The sequence below is a fragment of the Equus caballus genome, chromosome 1 (assembly GCF_041296265.1).
Source record: "Equus caballus isolate H_3958 breed thoroughbred chromosome 1, TB-T2T, whole genome shotgun sequence".
Taxonomy (NCBI): domain Eukaryota; kingdom Metazoa; phylum Chordata; class Mammalia; order Perissodactyla; family Equidae; genus Equus; species Equus caballus.
In genome coordinates, this window is record NC_091684.1 from 186,810,367 (window position 1) to 186,833,988 (window position 23,622).

Sequence of the window (23,622 nt, forward strand, 5' to 3'; positions counted from 1 at the left end):
CAGTTTCCGGCTTTCCCGCCGCAGCGCAGAGATAACTCACAGGCAGGGCCGGTGAGGAGGCCCTGGGGACCGCGAGAGGATCCAGCCCGGCGTCCTGTGGAAGATGGGCTTTCAGCGAATCATGAAAAGACTGAGGCTCTGGTTTTCCTTGGAACGTGGTGGAGAAAGGTAGGAGGATCTGGATCCCAGTGCAGAGTTGACTGTGGGGGAGGAATTGCAAGGGGGAACTAAAAATTTCGGGCCATCGAAATTCTGTGGATTTTCAAAGGCCTTTCCCAGCCTTGGCAAAAATTACTGTGGGAGCGCGATCAACTCTGACCTGTAGGTGGCGCAATGACCAGGTGACTCGGCCGGGAAAGAAGACCGCGGGAAATTTTACGTGACTCGGACCCGACTCTCAGCTCCCAGCCTCCGCTTCACGTTTTCGGAGGGACAGCTAGGATAGTGCAGCATGAGGCTCCGCTCTCGGGGTCAGCGCGGGGCTGGTTGGGGGTGGCATTAGTCCGGAGAAGGCGGCAGGTTGGAAATCCCGCGCCTCGCCCGCGCCGCGCCACCACTCTCCACCGCCCCAGCGTGGGGACTCGCGGGCGGCGCAGGACCCGGGGCGTTCTCGGGGGCATCGTCCCGCCCGCAGTCCGAGGGGACCGCGAAGGGAGAGAGCCTGGGTTCTCTGCATCTCTGAAAATGGGAGGAACGCTGCGCTTAGCTCGGAGACGTTGGCCCCGCAGGTTGATTCCCGCTACTCGAAGCCTGCAGGCAACCCCAACCTTGCAATAAAACTGCGTTCAACGTAACCTGGACCATGGCGGGGGGCCCGAAGGGCTTTGCATTTGCTTGAGAGCAGAAACCAAAGCTTAGAGGCGCAGCCTGGTTCACGTTCATCTTTTCCAGACGCCCTTTGGGCCAATCGAGTCTTCGCAAGGAGGCAGCCCCACTGCCCTCGCACGGACCCTGAGGGCAGGGTCTTGAAGAACCCCGAAACCCTGCCCTGCCCACAAGCAGTTAGTTGCAAGTCTCTTGAGTCTCCGCAGCTGAAGGCTGTAGAATGACCGCGGACGGTGTCCACTCGTCACCGCTCAGCCGCGCGGCTTCTACAGATGCTTGAACCCAGGCAGAGCGAAGTCCTCCCTCCCGCGGGCTTGAGGCTCGGCCTGGCCTCCCCGTAGGGATCTTCCCGGCCCCTGCCCCCAGCCTGGATCCGACCCTCGATTGCACTTGCCATCCCTAAGCCACGAGTTTTGCACAGAAATGTGTTCTCTTTCATTTGCGGATTTAATAAACAAATGTAACCATATCACATGGGGCTCCGCGCCGTCCTTCTGAAAGCAATTCCGCTGTTGAAAACTGAAAAATGGGTGTAATTTGCTTTCAGAAAGTGATGTTAGGGTCACGGCAATTTCCCGGGCCGTTATTTATTTTTACTTTAAACTCTTTAGGGAAGATTTGCTTATGTACTCGGAAACCTTCCAATGCGAGGGTACCAGCAATCCCGCTCGCCTTCATCGCGGGGGGGAGGGGCTGGAGAACAATTACTGAGTGACGCTAATACGGGGAAACTGAAAAGAAATGTCGATTGTTTTTATTGTAACAGAAGGAGTGAGCAAACAGAAAAACCAACCCCGGGTGATCGGAAACAGGCAGGCGGAGAATTGAAAGCGGGTTTCGAGCGGCAACAGGCCCCTCCCCTGCCCTCGGAAGGAGAAAGCGGGCGAGGCGCGCTTGCCGCCGCGGGCCCATCCCACAGCCCGCAGCGGGATCTCTGCGCTCCGGCCCGACCCGCCGGCTGCTCGCCTCTGGGGAAAGGGTCTTGAGCCGTGAGCATCGTCGGCGGGAAGGCGGGGAGGCCTTGGCGACTCTCGGAGAATCTTCTGGGCTCTTTTTGAGGGCCCCTGCGGCCTCTACGTGGGCTGGTTGGTTCAGCCGCGTCCGCATCCCGGCGACGTCCAGCCCGGAAGGTCAGTGTGTGGGCATCCCCCATCCCTCAGGGCCTGGCTGGGGCTGAGGGCCCCGCGGGCAGCCTCTCCCCCATCCCAGGGCTCTTTCCTTGGCCGCCGCCCCCGTCCCCGCCCGTGGCTCCCCGCGCAGGTCCGGCCGGCCCGCAGCTCAGGGTGGACCCTCCCTGGCCTAGGGCACGGGGTGCGCTTCAGGCTGCCACGTGCGGCCGCGGTCGCCAAGAGGTCGAGTGGGCGGAGGAGCGGCCGCTCACCTGCGAGGCCGGGACACAGCAGCGGGCCGATCCGGATTGGCACCGCGGCCCGAGCTTCGGAGCGCGCTTTGGCTCGGACTGGAGAAGCCCGGCCTCTTTCTCTCCACGCCGCGCGCAATCCTTCACTTACTCTGGAAGAGGAGCTCCCGCCGGGGAGCCGGATCCGAGACCTTGCCTCTACGGCATTCCCCCTCGGACGGCTGGAAGAAGTCACTGTGCTCCGAAAACTCGGCCCGGAGCTCAGGCTCGGGCTGCTCCGATCCTCGGAACTCCCCGGGCAGGGCGAGAGGCGGGGACCGCAGCCTGGGCCTCTCCCGGGGTCCCGTGTTGCTGGCAGGGGGGCGAGTTGGAGGAATCTGCTTCTTAATAGTCTCCTTTGCCAACTCTGCTCTTCAAAACCGCCATTGGGAACAGCAGGACCCTCTCCCGTGCATCCACACGCCCCCCCTCGCTGTACCCTCATCCGCCGTCGCTGACCTGCAGGTCCCGGAAGCAGGCGCCCGGCGGAGGGACCCGGGGCGTCGGCCAGGACCGCAGATCCAGGCTAGGGCTCCCCGCTCCTGCGCCGCCGGTAGCGCCCGGTGCGACATTGGCAGTCCCGGGGCGCCGTGTGCCAGGCCGCGCGAGGGGGCCTCGGAAGGAGCCGGATTCCTGTTCTTTCTCGGCTCCTCTCCTTGGACCCGGGAGGGGGGCGCCGCAGGTGACCGCCCGCGGCCCTGGGACCGCTGACAGATTTATGAAGACTTAGCATCTGGCCTGGGCCCGCAGGGGCAGGGCAGGAGTCCTGCCAGAGAGGCGGGCGGCGGCTCCAGCTCCCGCAGCCGCGTGCCCGGCCTGGCCGCCTCCGGAGCCCCGGCCGGCTGTCCTCCGCCGGTGTGCAAGGCCGCCCTGCCAGCGCGCAGCGGAGGGGCTCTCTACCCCCTGTCGCCCCCTCCTTCACACCCTCCGCCCGGCCAGCTTCCAGTCTCCCACTGAGTAAATATTTACCCAGAGAACGGGTCGCCCCTCGGAGGAGGCCTCGACAGCGTCCGGGAAGGGCTTTTGGCTTCTCCCCGGCCTGTGTCAGCTGCAGGCCTTACGGTCGTGTTTTGGTTTTGGTCTTAAATTTCTTTTAGTCGAAATTCTTCCCTTCTCTGTGTGATCTCCCGGGTCCAGACCAGGCAGTAACCAGGGGGGCGCTGACCCCAGCTGACCCTTGTTCTTTCGCTAAGTCCTGCATCCTTATGCCCACCGTTGAGGTTTACCGGCCCTTAGTGTTTCTCTCTCCCTCTTTATCTCCTTCAGGTCACTTGTCTCTCGTTGGGGCTTATTGGGTCGCCGGCTACCTAGCCACGGCTAGATATCCGGGAGTTTTCAGCGTCACTTCTTCCTCTAGGATCCCGCGCTCTGTCCCTTGAAGCTTCGACTCCTCTTGCCCCCAGAGCCCCGGCGTCAGCTTGCTGCGCCTAGTTAATGTCCCCAAACATCCAAGACTCTTCGCGCGCTCCTGGGAATGCGCTGAGCCGAGAGCGCCGAGCGCCCGCGCCTGCCTGCGTGACGAGGGCCTGCCGCGCTCCGAGGGGCGCGCAGCCGGGGTCCACAGCAGCTGAGACCACGCGCGGCCACCGCCAAGTCCAGCAGGTGGAAATGGAGAGACAGCAGCGGACCTGCTCGAGAGCGCGAGAGATGTGAGGCAGCTGAAGGAGTGGGGGCGAAGGAGAGGGAGTTGTGTGTTAGATAGGTCCTAAAGAATGCGAGTCTCTGGACCACTCCGGGCTGGTACTGTAGAACCCTAAAGCCCTCACAGAGCGCAGACACACACGGTGGCACTGGGTCTTGCCAGCGCGGAGGGAGAACAGCCTTTTACCGACATCGCAGCCCCGCAGAGTCGACGGAGCTGGGCACGCACGAGCTGAGCACAGTGTCAGTGCACAGGTCGCTACTCGCTAGGTGTCTGTAGGGGGAGGGGAAGGGGGATTCTTGATCAAGATGCCCAGCGAGTTCATTCCTAAGCCTAAGCCTAAGGCAAAGTTGTTAACTCCCCTCGGCTAGCGCAGTCTCAACTAATTTGCACCCCATCCCCAAGAAGGAGCCGCTGCTTTTAAAGTCTTGGATTCCCAAAGGACCTCCGCGTTGTAAAGCGCCAGGTGGTGCCACACAACAGGTATTGGGGGTCAGACCACGGTGAAATCGCTATCAAGTCAAACTTCGAGATTTTAAACAGGTGAAACAACAATCCAAAGAGGCAGACAAGTTCGACTATTTCCATTTGTGGGCTTTTTCACAAGAACCCAGTTGTCAAGAATTAAGGGTGTTTGAATTCATCTTTATCTTTCAAATCCTTCATACTGTAAATTTGAACATATCAATGCATCCCCCTCCCCCATAGAAGCGTGAGGCTCTGGACATTACTGTTCCTTTCAAAAAGCACAGCTCATCATGAGTTTTTCCTGGGTTCTTGTCACTTACTGGCTGTGGATCTGGGCCCAGTCAGCTTCCCTGTGTGTAGACCAGAACCACACACATCTCTCTGGACTGTGGGAGAATCCGCGGGAATCCTGTGTACACAGAAAGAGCGTTGTGACTAAGTAGCAGTATCAGCATCCTTGATCCGAAGCAGTACAAACTCCCTAGTTTATTAACATGTTCCCATATTGTTTTTAATTTTAACGTTCTCCATAATCCATACTCAAAACGTCAATAACTTTGGCCACCAAAAAGAGTACTGTACTCTTTAGATTAGACTTAGAGTGAACGAAAGTGAAAATTCAGAAGCAGACTTAACCGCGAGGCCTCTGGTAGCCAAACGGCAGACGCGGGAGTTACATACACGTGCGGGCTGGAGGTTCACCTTCTTGAGACCAAGTCTCTTTCATATTTAAACAAAACTCCTTTGCAGCCGTTCAATGGTAGCGGGGAAACCGGCAAACGTTGGCATAGAGGACCAGCGGCAGGCTCGCTGGCTGAGCGCACGGTGTTCCACGCACCGATGGCCGTGCGCTCGCTTTGGCCGCGTGTGGTTACACTCTCTGCACACGGTGTGGCCCGCGCGTCGAGGATGCGTGGCTAAGCTTTGGCTCCACGCTCCTGCATGAACCCCCTAGAGACTGCTGTGGGGAGCTAGGTGCGGGGGCAGGAGAGGGGTCTCCACCTGGCGGTAACAGTGGCCTCCATCTCTGGCTGGGTCTCCCCTAAACCTCCTCGTCCCTCCGAGGGGGCCTACCTTCTCATGTCTGCGCTCTCGCCACCTGGCTAGGCTGGAGTGAGGTAGGATGGGCCGGCAACAACATTCCTCTCCTTGCAGCCCCCCGGAGCCCTGCAGGACAGACTATTCTAAGAAGCCCCCTTCCAATGACGGTGGCGCCCACCTCCCACCCAGAGTTTTAACTTCAGTTCTGAGATGTCCGTTCCTCCCCCCCCACCCCCCCCCCCCCCATAAGTCTCCTCGGTCCCCTTCCCCCTTCGAGTATCTCATAAGCGGACCAAACGCTTTCATTTGCTTATTCAGCATTTTTATGAGCCTGATTTTGCTGTCTGTTTGTGCTGCCCCTGGGAAGGTGTCAAACACCCATTTTCATTGTATTTAGTCACCCAGGTGCCGAGCAGGCTTGAAAGAGTCAGCGGAAGGACTTACCGGACCGCACTGTCGCTCACTGGCCCGCACCAATCACCACGCTGCTTGTCCTCGGACCCTCCTCTTTGGGGGCGTGACCCTAATGAGTGATAGACGGAGTCGCCCGGCCCCGCTCAGCCCAGCCCACGTTGCTGCTTAGATTGAAATGCAGAACTCAAGCCTCTTTCATCGGGGCACAGACTTCCTTTTACTCCTTCCTTTTGCACTCTCGCCGCCTCCTCCTGGGGAGAAGCGGAGGCACCGGCGGCCCGGGGCAGCGACAGGCCGGGCCACTGAGGCCGTGAGAAAAGTTTCTCTCTGGGAGTGCGGAACTGGGGCCCGGTCGGTGTACTGCTCGGAGCAATGGGTGAGTGGCGGCGGGGGACGCTGTCAGAGTCGGCAAGGGAGGGAGGGAGCGAGCTGGCGAGGGAGGGAGGGAGCGCGAGGGCGCGCACTACTGAGCGCTCGCACTCTCCTTATTGACTTTGCTCGTGTTCATACAAGTTGTAGGACCCGCTAAGGGTCGGCGTCGCACAGCAGTTCAGTCTGAACGCTGGCTCCTGGGTTGCTGTTCATGCCATTTTCTGATTTTAGGAGAATAGAGGGGTGGCATCGGCAAGCCCTCCAGCCCTAGAGGCGGACCAAGTTTTGTTTCAATACACACACACACGCAAACAAAACAGAAAAAAAACCTGTGGTTTTCCCTGGCCCTTGTCTAATCGCGCAGGTCCCCGGGCGGGGCGCTAGGGATCAAGGGGCAGCGGCCCAAAGACTTTAGCGACGACCAGGCGAGAAGGGGCCGGTCGCTGGCATCAGGACCGATTTCCCAGCCTGCTTCGGAGACTTTTGAACGCTCGGAGCGGCCCTGCGTCTATTTTATTAGCGGCCATAGGCATCACCAGAATGCGGGAGGTGGTGGTCTGACTCTAGCGCGATGGTTTGGGGTCGTTTGGCTGGGCTCAAGGACCGAATGATTTGGGGAAAGCCGGGGTCCTTAGTCCGGGGCGGGTGCAACCGCCCTGCCCCCTGATGGGCGCGGAGGCCGAGTGGCAAGCGGCTGTCCCAAACTGCGGGTGCGCGTTCCCGCGTGCCGTGTGTTCATTTTGCAGAGCCAGCCTTTGGGGAGGTGAACCAGCTGGGAGGAGTATTCGTGAACGGGAGGCCGCTGCCCAACGCCATCCGGCTTCGCATCGTGGAACTGGCCCAACTGGGCATCCGACCGTGTGACATCAGCCGCCAGCTACGGGTCTCACACGGCTGCGTCAGCAAGATCCTGGCGCGCTACAACGAGACAGGCTCGATCTTGCCAGGAGCCATTGGGGGCAGCAAGCCCCGGGTCACCACCCCTACCGTGGTGAAGCACATCCGGACCTACAAGCAGAGGGACCCCGGCATCTTCGCCTGGGAGATCCGGGATCGCCTGCTGGCAGACGGCGTGTGCGACAAATACAACGTACCCTCGGTGAGCTCCATCAGCCGCATCCTGCGTAACAAGATCGGCAACTTGGCCCAACAGGGCCATTACGACTCATTCAAACAGCACCAGCCGGCGCCGCAGCCGGCGCTGCCCTATAATCACATCTACTCGTACCCCAGCCCCATCACTGCGGCCACCGCTAAGGTGCCCACGCCACCCGGGGTGCCCGCCATCCCCGGCTCAGTGGCCATGCCGCGCACCTGGCCTTCCTCCCATTCCGTCACCGACATCCTGGGCATTCGCTCCATCACCGACCAAGGTAAGGGCTCGAGGGCCGATGTGTGGATGTGCAGAGCCTCCCTCCGCACCCTAGCTGGGGTTTCTCTATCTGAGGCCTCCGGGCCCCCGTCCGTCCCACCACCGGAGGCCTTTTCCTTTGGAAATGTAAGCAGTCCTCCCAGGGGGTGTCCTGATCTCATTAACTTGAAATTCATGCCCTTCGTTTCCTTGCCACACACAGTCTCCTGCCTCATCTCAAACTACCAGACCCATAACATCCCCCCATCCCTAACACATGGTTCGCATTTTCCACCCTCCCCCGCCTCTCGCGCCACCGCAGCCTCAGACCGGCTCACTCACTTGGAGAGCCGCGGCCGGGGCCGGACTTGGGGCGCAGCCCGGGAGGCCCGAGCCGGCGTGGGGCTGCCGGCTGCAGACACCGCTGCGGGCGGCTTGTTCGGGGATCAGATGCGGCCGCGAGGAGTCGGGCACCCTGTGGAAATTGCAGTATTCTTGGATTCTGGCAATCAGGCCAAATTTGCTCAGGCAGGAAGTTCAAATGTCACCTAATTGGTTTCATTCTTATGCTTCACTTCATTTTCCTCGGAAACCGAGGTCCCGAAGTTACTACTAGTAACCTGCATGTTACTGCATTGCTCATTCTGGGACTAATTTTCTGCTTTATTTCTCTCTCTCTCTCCCTCCCCTCCCCCTTTTATCTTAACAGTCTTCACTATATATATCTTAGGAAGTGGCACCAACCACCGCTGTGATGGAGCCAAAATGTATGGCGATTCCGTGCTGTCCTGTCTTCTGTTCTTTCCCGTCTCTCCCACGACTGCCACTTCCCTTTGGGGTACGCGGGTCCCAGGGAAGGCAAGTGGAAGTCTAGTCCCGGCATGTTTTCAGGGGTGCCACCCCGCTGTTCCTTTCCTTTCTCATCCTTGACCTTGCGGTGTCGTGAGTGTCTTTTCTGCTTGGTAAGAACCGTTCCCCCAGCCGTCCTGCTCAGTCGGGCTTCCGCAGGAGACCCCCGTTTGTTTTCTTTTACTGCGTTGTTAAAACAAAACACGGCGTTAACTTCTTTCTCGGTAGGGAAAAAAAAGTCAAACTGCCCTAGACGCTGAATTTAAATAAGGCAGAGATACAGAGCCTACCTTCTAATTTCTCAGCCAAAAGGCTAAAAAGCACAGAGGAAAAATGAAATAGAGACGGGGGAAATAGTTCTTTTAATTATTTCCTGCCTTTCTCGGTTGCCACCACGCTGGCACAATTATCTTTTTAAGTAATTAAAGCAGAACGCTGATTTCTCATCTTCTTGTTTTCTGACTGCGAATTTACAAGATCCTTCTAAGAGATCAGTTTTGTCTTATTCTGAACTGGTTGGAGCTTTAGCTGGAGAGAGTTTGCCCTTGATTTATAGGATAAACTGACCTCACTGACATTTAAAGGAAGGCCCTGCGCATGGGAAAGTGTGAGATCAGCAGAAAAGGGGGCTCGCAGGGGGATCTCAATTTCTTAAGATAACTTCAGGCTTGTGCCCACCGATTGCCTTTTGTCTGGGAAGGCAAAGAGAGACTGGCAGTTCAGCACCAAAACACTGTTTCCTGGTGCAAATTAGAACACAATCTAATTCTTTGGAGAGGGGAGGAATAATGAAAAAAGACTGACAGAGTTGAAAAGAAAACTTTCCTTCCCTAGGGATCCTACAATCAGACCAAATGTCAGTTGGAAAAGTATTGGCTTATGGAGAGGAGCAACTTTTCATTCTAGATGTTGTTGATTCTGCATGCCAGCTTTAAACAACCTGTTTTCTGACAAATCTGTGAATCTAAAATGATTATATGATCACCCCGTGGAAGCACTGTGTCAGATGCAAATGTTTAAAATCAAGTTGTAGTGGCTTTGTCAAATTTAGGTCCTACACCCATAGGTCCCAAAGACAAAAACACATTGCTTCCAGTCTTTAAGTATCTTCCTTTTAAAATGGCACTTTGTCACTTAAAGACGCCAGTGATTCAATATGCACAACCCTAAGTATTGTGGTAATCACTTTACACCATATAATTTTCTTCGCATCTCTGTTAAGAACATAAAGGATAACTGATGATTTTACTTACTCCTGTTTCAAAACACTTAATCCTACTTTCATTTTCTTAATCGTCTGTTTCATTAAAAACACACACACACACACAAACCTCTCTAACCTTACCACTGACATAGGTGGCATTTACAGCGGTAACTGTAGTATTTGTTTTTTGAGTCATATGCACATAACCTCACATATTTAGTGTGTAGAGATAGAGCATCAAGGGTTTGACCCACACAGTACACATACACAAGGCAGAAAACCTATGCACTTATATTTTGCATATGTATTGCAGGCATCATTTAGTTATTTGTTTGCAAAGGACTTTGCAAGTCTTTTGTTCCATCTGTTGACATAAAAAAGTGAGGACTTTTCTGAATGTCTTTGAGCACCAGCACAGGCGCGGTGAGGCCAGGACACTCCTCTCTCCCTTTTCAGTCCCAGACTCTTGTGAAGCCCCAGTCGGCCCTGGGTCAGGGTGGGGAGAACCACGCATCCGACTTCACGGATTCTTTCCCAGATTTGGGAATACTGGGGGGCAACTTTCAGGCCCCTTCCACTCATTTCCCCGGGAAGCGAGGAGGGAGGAGGAACTCAAAGGCCGGTTGAAAAAGAAAAAGCGGCCTCCTGGCAGGCGTGGGTGAGAGAGCTGGGAAAGGCCTACCCGAGGCGAGTCCGCTCCACCAGCCCGGGCCGGGAGCGGAGAGGCGGCGCCCGGGCCCAGCGCCCCGGGAGGCCGAGGGCAGGGGCCGCCGAGGTCCGGGCGCGGGTGCTCGCGGGGGGCGCGTTCGGGTCGCGTGTCAGGCGGGGGCGCAGGGTCGGAGCTCCGGCTGACGCCTTCTCCTCCTCCCAGCAGTGAGCGACAGCTCCCCCTACCACAGCCCCAAGGTGGAGGAGTGGAGCAGCCTGGGCCGCGCCAGCTTCCCCGCCGCCGCCCCGCACGCGGTGAACGGGCTGGAGAAGGGAGCCTTGGAGCAGGAGGCCAAGTACGGGCAGGTGAGCAGGCGCGGGCCGCCGGCGGCCGCGGGCGGCGGGGTTGGGCGCTGCAGGACCCCAGGCCCCTTTCTGGACCTCGACCGAGGGGCAGTCCAGGCCGAGGACCCGTCGCGGCCACGAGCCCGATGCCCGGTTGCCCGGCGCGGGACAGAGGCCCGACCCTCGAGGGCGCTGTGGAGGCCTCGCCCCGCGCCGGGCCGGGGGCCTGGGAGGCGGCTCCCCGGGCGCGGCCTGGAGGCCCCTGCAGGCCTCTGGGGCCGGTGGAGCGGGGAGGCCGCGCCTGAGCCTTCCTGCCGCTCTGCTCGCCGGCGCTGCAGGGACGGGCAGGCGCTCCGGGAGGGCCCGGCCAGCGGCCTCCTCTCCGCCGAGCGCCTGCCGAGGTCGGGCCGTGCGCACGAGGCCGCGGGGCCCACGCTCGGAGCTGTTGCGCGCCCTGGCTCCCGGAACACAAGCCAGCGGGCCGGTCCTGCGACAGTGAGAGGAGGGCAAGCAGATAAACGCAGTAAAGTTACCATTGCCCCAGCAAAGGTCACGTCGGCATCTCCCAGGGGAGGTTAGTGAGAAAACCTCAAATTATACGGCCTGGCTGTGGACCGTTTAATTTCTCTTTCCCTCTGTCCCTCCCCCAACTCTCAAAAAAAAAAAAAAAAATTAAAACACCCGTGGTTTTTTTTTTTCCCTGAGAAAAACTACTCAACCACACCAACAAAAATCCAAGAGTTTTGAGTCTAAATTCATCACCGCGCTCGAGTCAGGAGCTCCAAGCTCTCAGAAGCCCCTCCCCACCCAAAGCCGCAGACCTTAAAGCAGCGAAAGCTTTCTTTGAGCAGACCTGAGTAGGTTTGCGAATTTCCTAATACCAAACTCCAATTCTAAAGCCTCAAAATACCCAGTTTTCGTTTTATTATTTTGAAGTCTTAAAACTTTTAATGTTTTCTTATCTGTTAAAATCAGCTCTTTAGTGGAATGGAACTTGTTACTTTTATTCGCTTGGGAAAAAATCCTAGTCGTTATTTTCTCTGACAAACTCCATTTCCACGTCCTCTTCCCTCCCTTATTTTGTTAAAATAGTCAGATACGTATTAGTAGCTCTCCCATGACAAACATCCCAGAAAACAGCAGCAAGGAGAGTCCCTTTCCTGAGTCTGTTTCTAGAATGTCAATGAGAAATTATAAGAAAGCTTGTCGTTTTCTTCGACAAAAGGGCCTGTAATTGGTAAGGAACAGGCAGTATGTACAATGGTTAGGAGCTTTCATCTTCAGGCACCACCACCGCTTAGGCAAGTTATTTAACCTTTTAGAGCCTTCATTTCTTCATCTGTAAAACGGAGAAATAGTCCCAACCTCAAGAGATGTTGACAAGAGTCAATGAGATAATGCAACCATATGGCACACACTGAACATTCATTAAATATTACCTGTGCTTACAAATGTCGGTCAGAGATTGACTTTTAAAAACAAACTTCTTTTTTAAGAGAATACTTTGTTCAGAGAGCTCATTGTCAAAAAGAATCAAGGCATTTCGTTACAAACAATAGAAAGAGTGTATATAAAGTGCCTAGTATTCATAGTAGCTAGCATTTATAGGTGCTCAGTAGGTTTTATTGGGTCATCATTTCCTGGAATAACATCGTGAAGTATAGAGTTGAGAAATAGTCTGTAATTCCCAGATATTGTTGATGAACCCAGTTTAAAAACAAAGCAATGTCATAATCCCAAAATCTCTATGATTATTTTTATTTTTACTCTCTTGAATTATAGACTTAGCATTTAAGCTTGTTTAGAAATGGTTAATTTATATATACACCTCAAACCTAAACTGATCAATTTAAAATAAAAATAGGACACTTTCAAATAATCTACTCTGTATATTCTGAAGATTAAAAATCTATTACATTTTATACAGTGAATATTAAATCACTAAATTATCAGATTTATAAGAGCAAGTAACTTAAATAAGTGTTCAAATAAGTATTGTTCTAAATACTTAGAACAAGTTAAATTTTTTTCTAGAAGAAGAAGATATTTGAATCGAACTTAAATTTGGAAAGTTCTTAATTGCAATATGCTAATCTTCTGCATTGCCATGTAATAAAATAATTCAAATGATATAAAATTTCCAAACCTGAAAAGTTTAAGCACAATGAAATTGGTAGCTACTCTATTGTTATCAAAATAGTGCTTAATGCTGAAAGTGTGCTAAGTGGACACAAACTTAGGCTGTGTCATTTTGTGAGCAATTTTGGAATTTAGACATTGTTTTCCATGAGGGTAAAATTATACATTAATACTTGCTCATGAACATGCAAAGATAAGTTGTGTTGTATATGTATATGTGCATTTCTCATACCAATATTCAAAGGGCAGCTTTATTTTTACAAGTTACTTTTCAAAATGTTGTAAGCATATGTACATTTTTACAACCAAAATGTAAACTCAGGTAACAATTTTTCTCTATTTGTATTATGAACAAAATTTGAAAGTCTTCAGCAAAAAAAAAATTCTAAAAGTTTTTGCACATAGTGCTTTCAGGGCATTTACAGTTGTTATTAAATAGCGCCATATTGTATGATCCTAGTTTTATTTTAGTATATAAAGGAAGAAATTGAGAATTCAGAATCGTAGGACTTACAGCATAATCTTTTCCCAGAAGACACCTGTAAAATTACCAAAAGGGCTGAATTGACAACTGATTATAGGTACTATTGATTACTGTAATTTAGAGTTTCTACTTTCAGCTTAAACTGCAAAGAAAGATGTCTGCTTGCTAGTAATTAGAACCTTATGCACATTTCAGCTATACACACACCTATCTTTTGTTCTTAAAATATCTAGTTTAGAATATTCAAACTTGTCTTACACATTAATGTTACACTGCAATCAATGTTATATGGTGCCTTCGGGAGTTCTTATTGTCTACCTCTGAGGTTAGAAGAAAAAGAATACTTATTTATTTTGGCTTTTTTTCTCCCGCATTTAATATTGGGCTAGAACTCTTTAATCTCTTCTGTTTTGAATGGTAACAGTGCTCCCTGGTTCCTAAGAACTGGTTGTCTTCTGCTGAAAGCATTAAACCTCTATTGAATGCAATTGCATGGCAAAAAAGCATATAGGAAAACATGGGGTGGGAATATATCTACCCTTATATGTGGTACTTAGTGAATCAATGCCTCGTTTTATTTAAACAGTTTATAAACTGTTGGATAGTTCTTGAAAAATTTTCTACAGTTGGGTATACTTTCTCAGAAAAAAAATGTGCATATTTTGTACTCTAATTAAAGTGATCTGAATGGTAGATTTATAAGCCTTGAGTATCTTCATTTTTGGATAGTGTATATTAACTCAGACAGCAAGTTTAATAGAACATTAGCTACAAATTAAGATGTCAGAAATGGAGAATAGTCTATAAATACTTGAACTTAAGAAAAAGTTCAGAGTTAAACAAGTTGTGAAAATAGTTGAATTTTGAGACATAAACTAATCTGAAATTCTTATGGAACATTCATTTGTACATTGTATTTGAAATAAAGATAGTACTTCAGAATCCTGTGTATAATTTTCCAGTGCATTATTTTTGAAACTGGCCGTCCTTGCAGACATACTGTTCTTGTAAAAATATAAATGAAGATGCACTGGGTTTTTCTTCATAGCAAATAAATTAATTTTGTGTTAGAAATTTTATAATTTTGTAGAGAATGCAATCTTAGGCAAATACCAATAGTCTTTGAAATTCATAATGTTATCTATTATTAAAAACATTCTTTGATCTGGTTAGATTTTAACTATTAGTATTTTAAAACAAAATTTATGATTATGTATCAGTAAAATGTGTCATATAAAATACCAAAAAAGTGATTTAAAATTTTTTCAAGGCTACATCAATTTTAAAAACATTTGGAAACATAAAATTTAGAAAAAAATTTAAATAGCCGCTTTTCATTACCTAGAGATATTTAGATCTGCAGTGTGATAACTAAGCATAATTAAGATCCTTTTGAATGGATGTTGAAACCATATTTACACCCGTCACTTCCTCTGTCAGATTTGTTTTACTAGGTCATTGCGTAATGCATTGAGAAGGGTAGAATCAAAGTCAGAAAAGTCATTTCACCAAAAAAAGAGAAAAAATCTTGTTTATTTTCATATCTGAACCTTTTTCTTGCTTCGGATGTCAAGGTTGAAATTCTAGGTGACGCACGTCTCTATTTGTGGCTAACTCTACTTTATTATAAGCCAAGGTAAACTCCTTTTATCATAAGAGGAGGACCAGATAGAACTGAGAAGTGAATGAAAGATTGTGGGTAGAGGACTTGGCACTGCTATTTGCATTTTCTTCAAGACAGAAAATGTTGGGTAGACAATTCCCAGAATGTGAAAACCAGTCTATAACCTCTAATCGCCAGACAGTTGTCACGCCAGTTTTTTTCGTGGTCACAAGTGTTTGGATACTAATGCATTTCTTTTTTCTCTTGGGGGTGTGTGTGTGGGGGGTAATAAGTGGAACAACCATAAATCAAATAATGAAATGGCTAAGCTAGAACTTTTATTAACCTTTTCCAACAGCTTTATTCATTTTGCTTACAGTGTAATGCTTGTTCTGTGATAAAGCGTGCCTAGGTTTTTTGTTTTGTTTTTAAAGCAAGAGTATCACATCTTTTGCTTTCAAAAGGCTGCACCAACAAGTGACGATGAAATGCCTATGACGTGTCCTGTTTTGTGGGGATATGGGATGACTAAGGCTAGTCCCTGTCCTCAAACTGTTTACAGTCTCGCTCTCTGTCAATGCAGCTTCTCAACATATTCATTTAAAAACATATTTTTTAAAACTGGTAAATGTACAGTTCTGACATTTTAGAACAAGTGAAATGAAAACTCATACTTCCATTCATTCTTGCGATAACCTTAACTAGACTACATTGCATCTTGCGTATTTTTTCTGGACTATTTCCTTTAATGTCAATGAGATAAAATCTGTCTTTTTCTAAAAATATTCAACAAAGCAAGTAACTTACTTCTTCCAGGATATGCAATTTAGTCTATTTTACTTTGTCTTAGTAAATCTCGTTCTCAAAGTTAGGTGGAAGAGAGTTTGCTTCAGGGAAGACCCTTGTACGTCCCTTAGAGGAAAGGATTCTCATGACTTTCATGGAAGAACCACATGAAAAAGGGGTTGATGGATTGAAATCTTATTTATGGAATCTTTAGGTAAAGTCATTTTCAAAAATGAGATTTCCATTACATGCCCATTGCTGGGGTTTCATTTGGAAAATTTGTTTACTCTTCCCTGGGGTTTCCATATGTTGGTTGATTTATAAATCATATTTACAATCCAATTAAATAGAGTAATTTAGCATGTTTGCTCCCACTATATTTATGGTGTGCATTTGGTAGTCTCTACTCAGCCTAACTAGCTTCTCAGATTAATTACATGCCCTTCACTGAAAACGTTAAACAGATTTGGAGAGTTTAAGTCATGTACTCTTTCACTGGACAGAATAAACAAACATCAGTGCTACCTACAGTTGGTTTTCCTTTGCGGTGGAAAATTTTACTCTTTCAGTGATTGCTTCATAAATAACAATTACTTTACCCGGTAGAGATTTATATCTTTTACTAATGTCATGTTTCAAAATTAATAGTGAGAAAATTGATGTGTTTATTGAGTCACCAGAAGGAAGGGATAGCGAAGGTGGCAGGTACGTTTTAAAGCAGGTTTAGTTCTCATCTTCTTATTCCATTTTTTTCTAAATTTCTAAATCTGAACTTTAAAAGTAAAAAGGAGAATTAATACAAAACTTTTTCACTCCAAATCCAGGTCATAATTTAACCTGAGGGAAAGCTAAGAGCTATTTTTATACTGTTTAAGTTTAAAGATTTCTATCTTCCTTTTTTTTTAAGCAAACACTCCCCTTGCCTTTTTCTACAAGCTGAGGAGGTCAAACCTCTCCCCGCTTCCCTTCCTACCCTTCCTTTCTGTAATATGGAGGGGACTGCATCACTAACATGAGCCTAAATATGTTGTGGATTTTACTGAACTTTGAAAGATGTAATACTAATAGGAATAATAACATAAAAGCAAGCTTGGTGCCTTAAGTATGAGAAACTGGACAAATATGGAAAAAAATCAGTAGTGTTTTTTACGCTTGACAAACAAATGTAGTCATGGAATAAGTAAGACACCTGAAGGTAACTTGGGCCTAAATCCAATGTCCTGCCTGGCCTGCGTCCCGGGAGCATTATCTAAGAAAAGAGTCCAATCCAGCCGGGTTCCTCAGCGGGAACATCTCTGGGCAGAACGAAGTGGGTCCATGTAAGGGGACTGTAGGCATTGAACGTTTACTTCAACAGCTGAAGAGCCCAGAGTAAAGGGGTCTCATCAAAGAGCAATGGTTCCACGGGCAAGGGTGCAAGGGGAGGAAAGGGAAGATGACAAAGCAAGCATTTCAGAGAGCACTGTAATTTTGGATGATAGAACAAATACAGAGAAAAGAGAATGGGTAGGAAAATTTAGCTGTGATGAAAAATAGAACTCACCAGCACATTTTTTATGCTAACTAGAACATAGTTTCTGTCACGTATAATATTCAGTAGTCTAACCTTATGTACTTGTAAAACATTAAGCAAAAGTTTTTATTATTTTTAAAGTAATTTTGACCTTAACATTTTAATAATAACATTCTTATTTTATGATTCTTGGTATATTGACATCAACATATTGGCATCAACAGTTTAAAATATTAATTAAAGCTAGAATGGAATAGGTCAAATAAAGATGCGAACACTTTCCCATAACTGAATCGGTTTCTTTCAAAAGGAATTTCTCATAGGTTATTGGGAAAATGCTAAATAAACGTGACCAGAACTATAATCTCTATGCAATGCTAGATTTCTTCTGCAATTTGATAACTCTCTATCTTTGTTCCATCTGCTGACAGCCTTAAAGTGTGTCTCCTTTGAGCCATTCTCTAATGAGCCGTTCTCATAAAGGGGGAGAAAAGGCTTCTTTTAGAAGTTAAGAAAGAGAATGAAAATTTAAGACTGAAAATTGGTTCTAGAAGAGTAAAGAATCTTTTACTAGAAAAGATGCTCTAATTTGAGCTTAAATTGCACCTATCTTTTAATTGTCCAGGAAAAGTAGCATGATTTGCTACAGAGGATCCTGCATCAGACAGGGGTGATAACTTCTTTTAACACATGGCATTGACTTGCTAATTGGCCTAGCGTAAATGGCTAAATTCCTTAATCTATATTCTTGTATGAAAAGAGGATAAGATTTCATTTATATTAAACACCGATGTGCAGTGAATTCTTTGTTAAAAAAAATATAGCATCACCCTTTGGGACATTTTAATTTCAATTGAACATTGTGTTGTACTCATGATATATTATCGTGTAATTAGTATAAGTTCAATAGGTTATAATGAGCTACAATTCATCAGTCCTCTTTATTTGATAAAATGTGTTGGATATTTCTTGGTGCTTGGGACATAGGACATATTCAAGAAAACTTAGGTTCCTTTCCCCTTGCCCATTTTTCAAAGAACGGGCACTCTGACACACAGAACATGAAATGTGTGTTCTTATAAACCGAGGACACAAGGTTAACCCCTCTACTTTTATTCTTATTTTGTCAGAAATCCATTCTCCATGGATTACTCTAAATTGAGAAGGTCATTTTTGAGACCTCATCATCACATTCTCAAAGATGTGGAAGTGAAGATAACAACCCAGTTAACTAAACTAGAAAAGAATTTCTATGTTGCAGTTGAATCGGAAAAAGTATCTAATTAACATATGTCCACTTTTCTTACCTCTAAGAATTAAATTGGTTTTACTACTAATAATTCTATTATTTACATTATACTTTCACTAGGACACATGTTGATACATTAATTCATTCACATCACTACCAGGAAACAGGATTTACTCTTTATTTCTAAATAATGTAGAAGTTGAGGGGAAAAAATGCTCCTCAGAAGGATGCTGAGTGTTCATGCCAGAATCAGGATTAGAAATCAGGGTGTTTTTGGTGTTGTTAATAGTAACGATACCAACAATAATTTATTGGGTGCCAAGAGAGCACTGGTTTCTAGGCAGACTTGCCTGCCAGAGCAGCTACATTTTGTTTGCAAACTATGATTTTACATTTAAATTCATTTCAAAAGATTTATCCATGTAGCTTTGAAAAGTTCACATCACAGGGCCCCAAAACTTTGCGAGCCGATTTTCCAATTTCAAAACCATGTATATGCAGTTGTTTTATATTCAAACAGACAGTCTCTTTTTTGACAAAATAGCTCTGGAAAAAATGCCCCCAATCTTCACTTAAAAACCCTTACAAGGCAAAATGCCCGATTTTGCATGTCCTTTGTCCAACAGTCATTTTCAACTTGATGTTTTAAAATATGGCCCATGTTTTATTTAACAAAGGTTGTGCTCATTTGGAGTTTCTAAAGTGACGGCCCACGGTCCGTGCCCCTCTTTACTGAAAATGAAAGCTACCCCAGCCAGGCCCTTCACAGACGCCTCAACAAAAGAGCCAAACAAAACCCACGTCTGGGGAAGGTTGACAGCGGCATGCGGAGAGCTCAGCAGATCTGAGAGTATTTAATCACACTAGCCCTTTCCTCCCCTTGCATTTCCATCCTGTAATTCCACTAGCGAAAGCAAATACTGTGAATTTTCTGGGTTCAGGCTCCTCAAAACTTTTGTGGAAAGAATCACATCCCGTCTTTTGGCATTATGTTTGTTTAAGTACAAAGACTGTGAGTGCATTTAGAATACAATTAAGGTCAAATCTAAAAAACATCAGAAAGCAGAGTCAGAATATTGTTGGCTTCTCCTACTCAGTACTTACATTCTGCTTCTTTCTAAGAACCCGTGAAATGTCAACTGCTATAATGTGATGATTTTCACCTCTTCTCTTTTCCTGCTCCTCATAGGCACCAAATGGTCTCCCAGCTGTGAGCAGTTTTGTGTCAGCATCCAGCATGGCTCCTTATCCTCCCCCGGCCCAAGTGTCGCCTTACATGACCTACAGTGCTGCTCCTTCTGGTTATGTTGCTGGACATGGGTGGCAACATGCCAGCGGCACCCCACTTTCCCCCCACAACTGTGACATTCCCGCGTCGCTGGCGTTCAAGGGAATGCAGGCAGCCAGAGAAGGTAGTCACTCTGTCACGGCTTCCGCACTCTGATGGGACATTCCATCTGCAGCAGCTTCACCGGGTCCCCCTCTCAGCACGCCCCCCCCCCCCTTCCCTGGTCTCGGATCCCACCCCTCCTGCCCGCCAACCCTACTGCCTCGAAAGCTGGCTTTCCGGACTCACATCCTTTGTGCTGATGACACTTAAGTACTTCTTGCCATAACTTCTCTCTCTCACAGAAAACCTGACATGACTTTAGGGTTTAAAAACAAAAGCAATGCTAAGGATTGAATGAGACATTTGTGTTGCCCACACACTGTTGTAACGTAGTGAAGAAACCTGCACCCCTCAAAGGGCTTAAGAAACTTTTTAAACTAGTCTTTGGTGAAACCACATGTGTATATTTATTCTAAATCAACCTGAACTTTTGAAACGTGCAATTGTTGAGATTTTGCAAAATCAATAAAGGAAAATACATATAGAAAAAAGTTATGCTACACCCTCTAATCAAATAAGGTGACCAAATAAGCCTTACTTCATCATTAGGAAACCAATCAATAATTGACTTGTTTGAGTGATCCTTTGTTCATTTTTAAGAGATGACTGATTTTGTTGGAAAATATATGTATAACACAAGCAATATCTGAATTTAGCTCCTCCTCGTGTTTTGACTTGGTTCCAAATACAATAATGTTTATATTTTCTATTAGTTTGTAAATATGAACTCTGGATGGTGCATTTGTGTTTTCATCCCATGGGACATCCCCCCCACCCCCCCCACTTCTCTCTTTTTTTCTTTCTTTTTGCAAAGGTGACTTTCTGGCAACGTCTTTGTCTCTGTTTGGTGGTGGGCTGCTCGGGCTCCTGGACCTGGACTTGCCCCAAATTTTGTGTGTGCAGTGAAGGCTTCAGCATCTCATGAAGGACATATTCTTTCTACAGCAGAGAACTCAAAAAAACATAAAACAAGCCAGTCTCCCATTTTGTATCCTAATCAAACAACACACATGCCAAGCGTATAAAGACAAGAGGGTGGAAAATATCTGACCAAGAAGGCTCTAAAGGAAGTCACTTAGAAACTTAAGTTTAATGTGAAACGCTTTGCAAAGACATTTAAAATGAACTTTACGTTAAGAAAACCACTGTGAAACTAAATTGTACTGTTATTGTTGGCTTACCTGTGTGTTCAGCAATCTCAGCCCAAAATTATGTTGTAATTTAAAGAAAATGGAAAATTCTGCTCTAATGAATGTAAAAATGGCTTGCTGTGAAGTTTACATGGTTGTACAGAAGCGTGTTTCACATATAGGTAAACTGGTGGTGGGATTAGAAATACAAATGCTATTTAATTTTTAAAAATTCCCTTTATTCAATTTTTGGAGTTACAGGACATAGTTTAACTGATAAATCTTTCTAGACCAATTTGTTTTTCACTTTAAAGTTAATAATGGAGCTGTGGGGTATATGTGTGTATGAGCGTGTGATTATGTGTTGTATTTTAAAACAACTGATTTTCCTGGGTAAAATTCTACAGTTTTTTTTTTAATCTCTTTTGTTTAGAAATTTCTCTCTGCTTGGCGATATAGGCTTGAAAATACGTTTTTAAAACATTGGTATAACTCATCTATTGGAAAATTAATATATTGCGAGTTTTTTGGTATTAATTCTGTGCAATAACTAAAAGGGTGCATCACTAGATATGGACGTTAAAGACCCACTCGCTGAGTGATTTTGATGTCTTCCTGTCTGTGCTGTGCACAGGCTACATGGCACTCCAGTTCCGTCTCATCGGTTTCATGGCTTCATTTACAACTCAGATGGCTAGATCAGCTAAGCTTTCAAATCGCTAGGATATAAACAGTAAGCGGATTTCTGACATACAAGTTATGTTCGAGAAGCTGCTTTTTTCAAGCAGCAGATAGCTTGTAGAGAGCTTTGAGCTGCATTTATTTCTAAAGCGACCCGAAATTCAGTGCTACAAACAGAGGATTATAACTTCAGGAGAAGAATAAGCAGAAGGAGCAGATGAACTCTCAGGGCCACAGTCTTCCTTTGATGTTGTAAAACTCTTATTGACATCTGGAGTTCCCAGTCTGGTGAGAAAATAGACTATAAACCGAATGGAACAAAGGTACCAGTCCAATACCTTAGTGGAGACTTTAAAACCATACCATACAGGGACTCTCCTGCCGTCCAGAAAAACTGACATAAGGTACAGAATTATTCCTTATCAGATGTTTGTAGGTGGCTGTTAGGAGTCTTTAAAAAAAATATCAATCATTTGTAAGGAAACACAACTAAATGTTATTTTCTTTATCTAAGTTAAGAAATCTCTTGTTATTATGCTATTTATAATTTTTTTCTGGTTCTTGTATTTTTAAAAGTCTAAAGTTAACAGTATCAAAGTTTTCTTCTTTTACTTTTCTTCTTTTCCCCAAGTCTTTTCTTAGCAACAGTAAATTCACATGGAGTAAACTAAAAAAGACTACAGAAAGCCCAAATACAATTTGCTATTCAAAGCAAATTATGATTTAAAGCTACTTTTAAAAATGAGAGAAGAAAAATGGGATAGGATATGGGGTTGGGATTGTTTGATTTTTAAACATTATTATTATTGGTTAATGTTGACATATTTCCTCTGTTTCTTAGGGGGTAAAAGTGTTGTTTTTAAACTGGCAAATGCACTCTTCAGAGATCCTTTTCCACCCCATGCACATGGAGAGGTAAAGGGTCAATGTCAGGGCCTCTATGCAGGCCGTCCTCTCCTTCCTAGGATACAAGAGCATTACCTGCAAGATACAATGCAGTTGCACAGCAGACACATTCTTATTTCTCTTGTTTTTTTCCTACTTTTAATGACCCTTTTATTGAATATTGGGCTGAAATATAAGTTAAAAAACATGTTGGAAAGGATGTACAACTGAAGGCTGTGTATGTATATACAGTATGTCAAAAAGCCTTTATTTTTATACTTCAAATGCTCTAAATTAATAAAAAGTAATAATTACCATGTTATCTTTTATTTTTTATTTTTCAAATGCTTTGGTGACATAGCCTCATGGTAGAAACATCCCATAGGAGTAGGTAAGAACAGGTGTCATCTAGAACGTGCAGATCTTTTTGTTGATTTTAGCTGCTGAAGGAGCATCATTTCAAGATGCAGATAGAAAATCAAGTTTGGTTATATAAAGGCCAACAAGATATTTTTTGACGTGCATGTTAGCACAGGGATCTTTGGAAATGCTAAGAATGTACTTCTGCTTGGAAACATTTTTCCCTTCATGAGACATATTTGAACTCTGCAGCAGCAGGTTTCACACCTGAAGCTGCCGCTTAAAACTAGTAACCTGGAAATGCAGTTTTACTCTAAACCTTTTTTTTAAGAACGGCCTAGGTAAGAGTTCTGAACAAAGATATTGGGATGCAAATGTAGACAGCACAAAATGGCCCAAGGAGGGCTTCCAATTTGTGATTTGACATGAAAATATTTCAGCAAAAAGCTCGTTTTCAAATAGACCTATGTGAAGGAAAGTAGTTTGATACAATTTCATATTTTCTATTTTTCATAAAAGACTCCAAATCATGATTTTAAAATAGGACCTGCTTTAAACAACAGTGAAAAATATAAAGTAGCTTTAGGAAAATATAGCTGAGATGTATATTATTACTAAAGAAAACCAACAGATTTACATTTTTACATAAAACCTAACATTCTTAAAAGGCTATTTTAGTGCACTTTAAAAATATTTTCCCGTCCCCTTTAAATATTATTTATGGAAGAATTTAATTCCTTATAAAAACCCTTTAAATTTTTTTCTTTTTCTTTTTTTTTTTTTTTTTTTTACTTTAAGCATTTCTTGGCCTTTTGGGAAAAAATAATGATCAATACAGTGAATT

The 23,622-nt window shown here is 46.1% G+C and overlaps 1 protein-coding gene across 5 annotated transcripts; it reads left to right on the plus strand.

The window, feature by feature from the left end:
- The first annotated feature begins 1,558 nt into the window (after positions 1–1,558).
- On the plus strand, positions 1,559–22,735 carry PAX9 (paired box 9). 5 transcript variants are annotated; one of them, XM_070274160.1, is made up of 6 exons: positions 1,559–1,955; positions 3,491–4,120; positions 5,773–6,165; positions 6,908–7,534; positions 10,437–10,579; positions 19,522–20,370. In XM_070274160.1, exons 3-6 carry the CDS (start codon positions 6,162–6,164, stop codon positions 19,774–19,776), a joined length of 1,029 nt encoding a protein of 342 aa, XP_070130261.1. In that variant the 5' UTR covers positions 1,559–1,955; positions 3,491–4,120; positions 5,773–6,161; the 3' UTR covers positions 19,777–20,370. The 5 variants fall into 5 exon arrangements, with proteins under 5 accessions (XP_070130261.1, XP_023479922.1, XP_070130255.1 ...); XM_070274154.1 differs by lacking the exon at positions 3,491–4,120 and adding an exon at positions 20,537–22,735 and having other exon boundaries at positions 1,702–1,955; positions 19,522–19,744; XM_023624154.2 differs by lacking the exon at positions 3,491–4,120 and having other exon boundaries at positions 1,679–1,955.
- Positions 22,736–23,622: the final 887 nt, after the last annotated feature.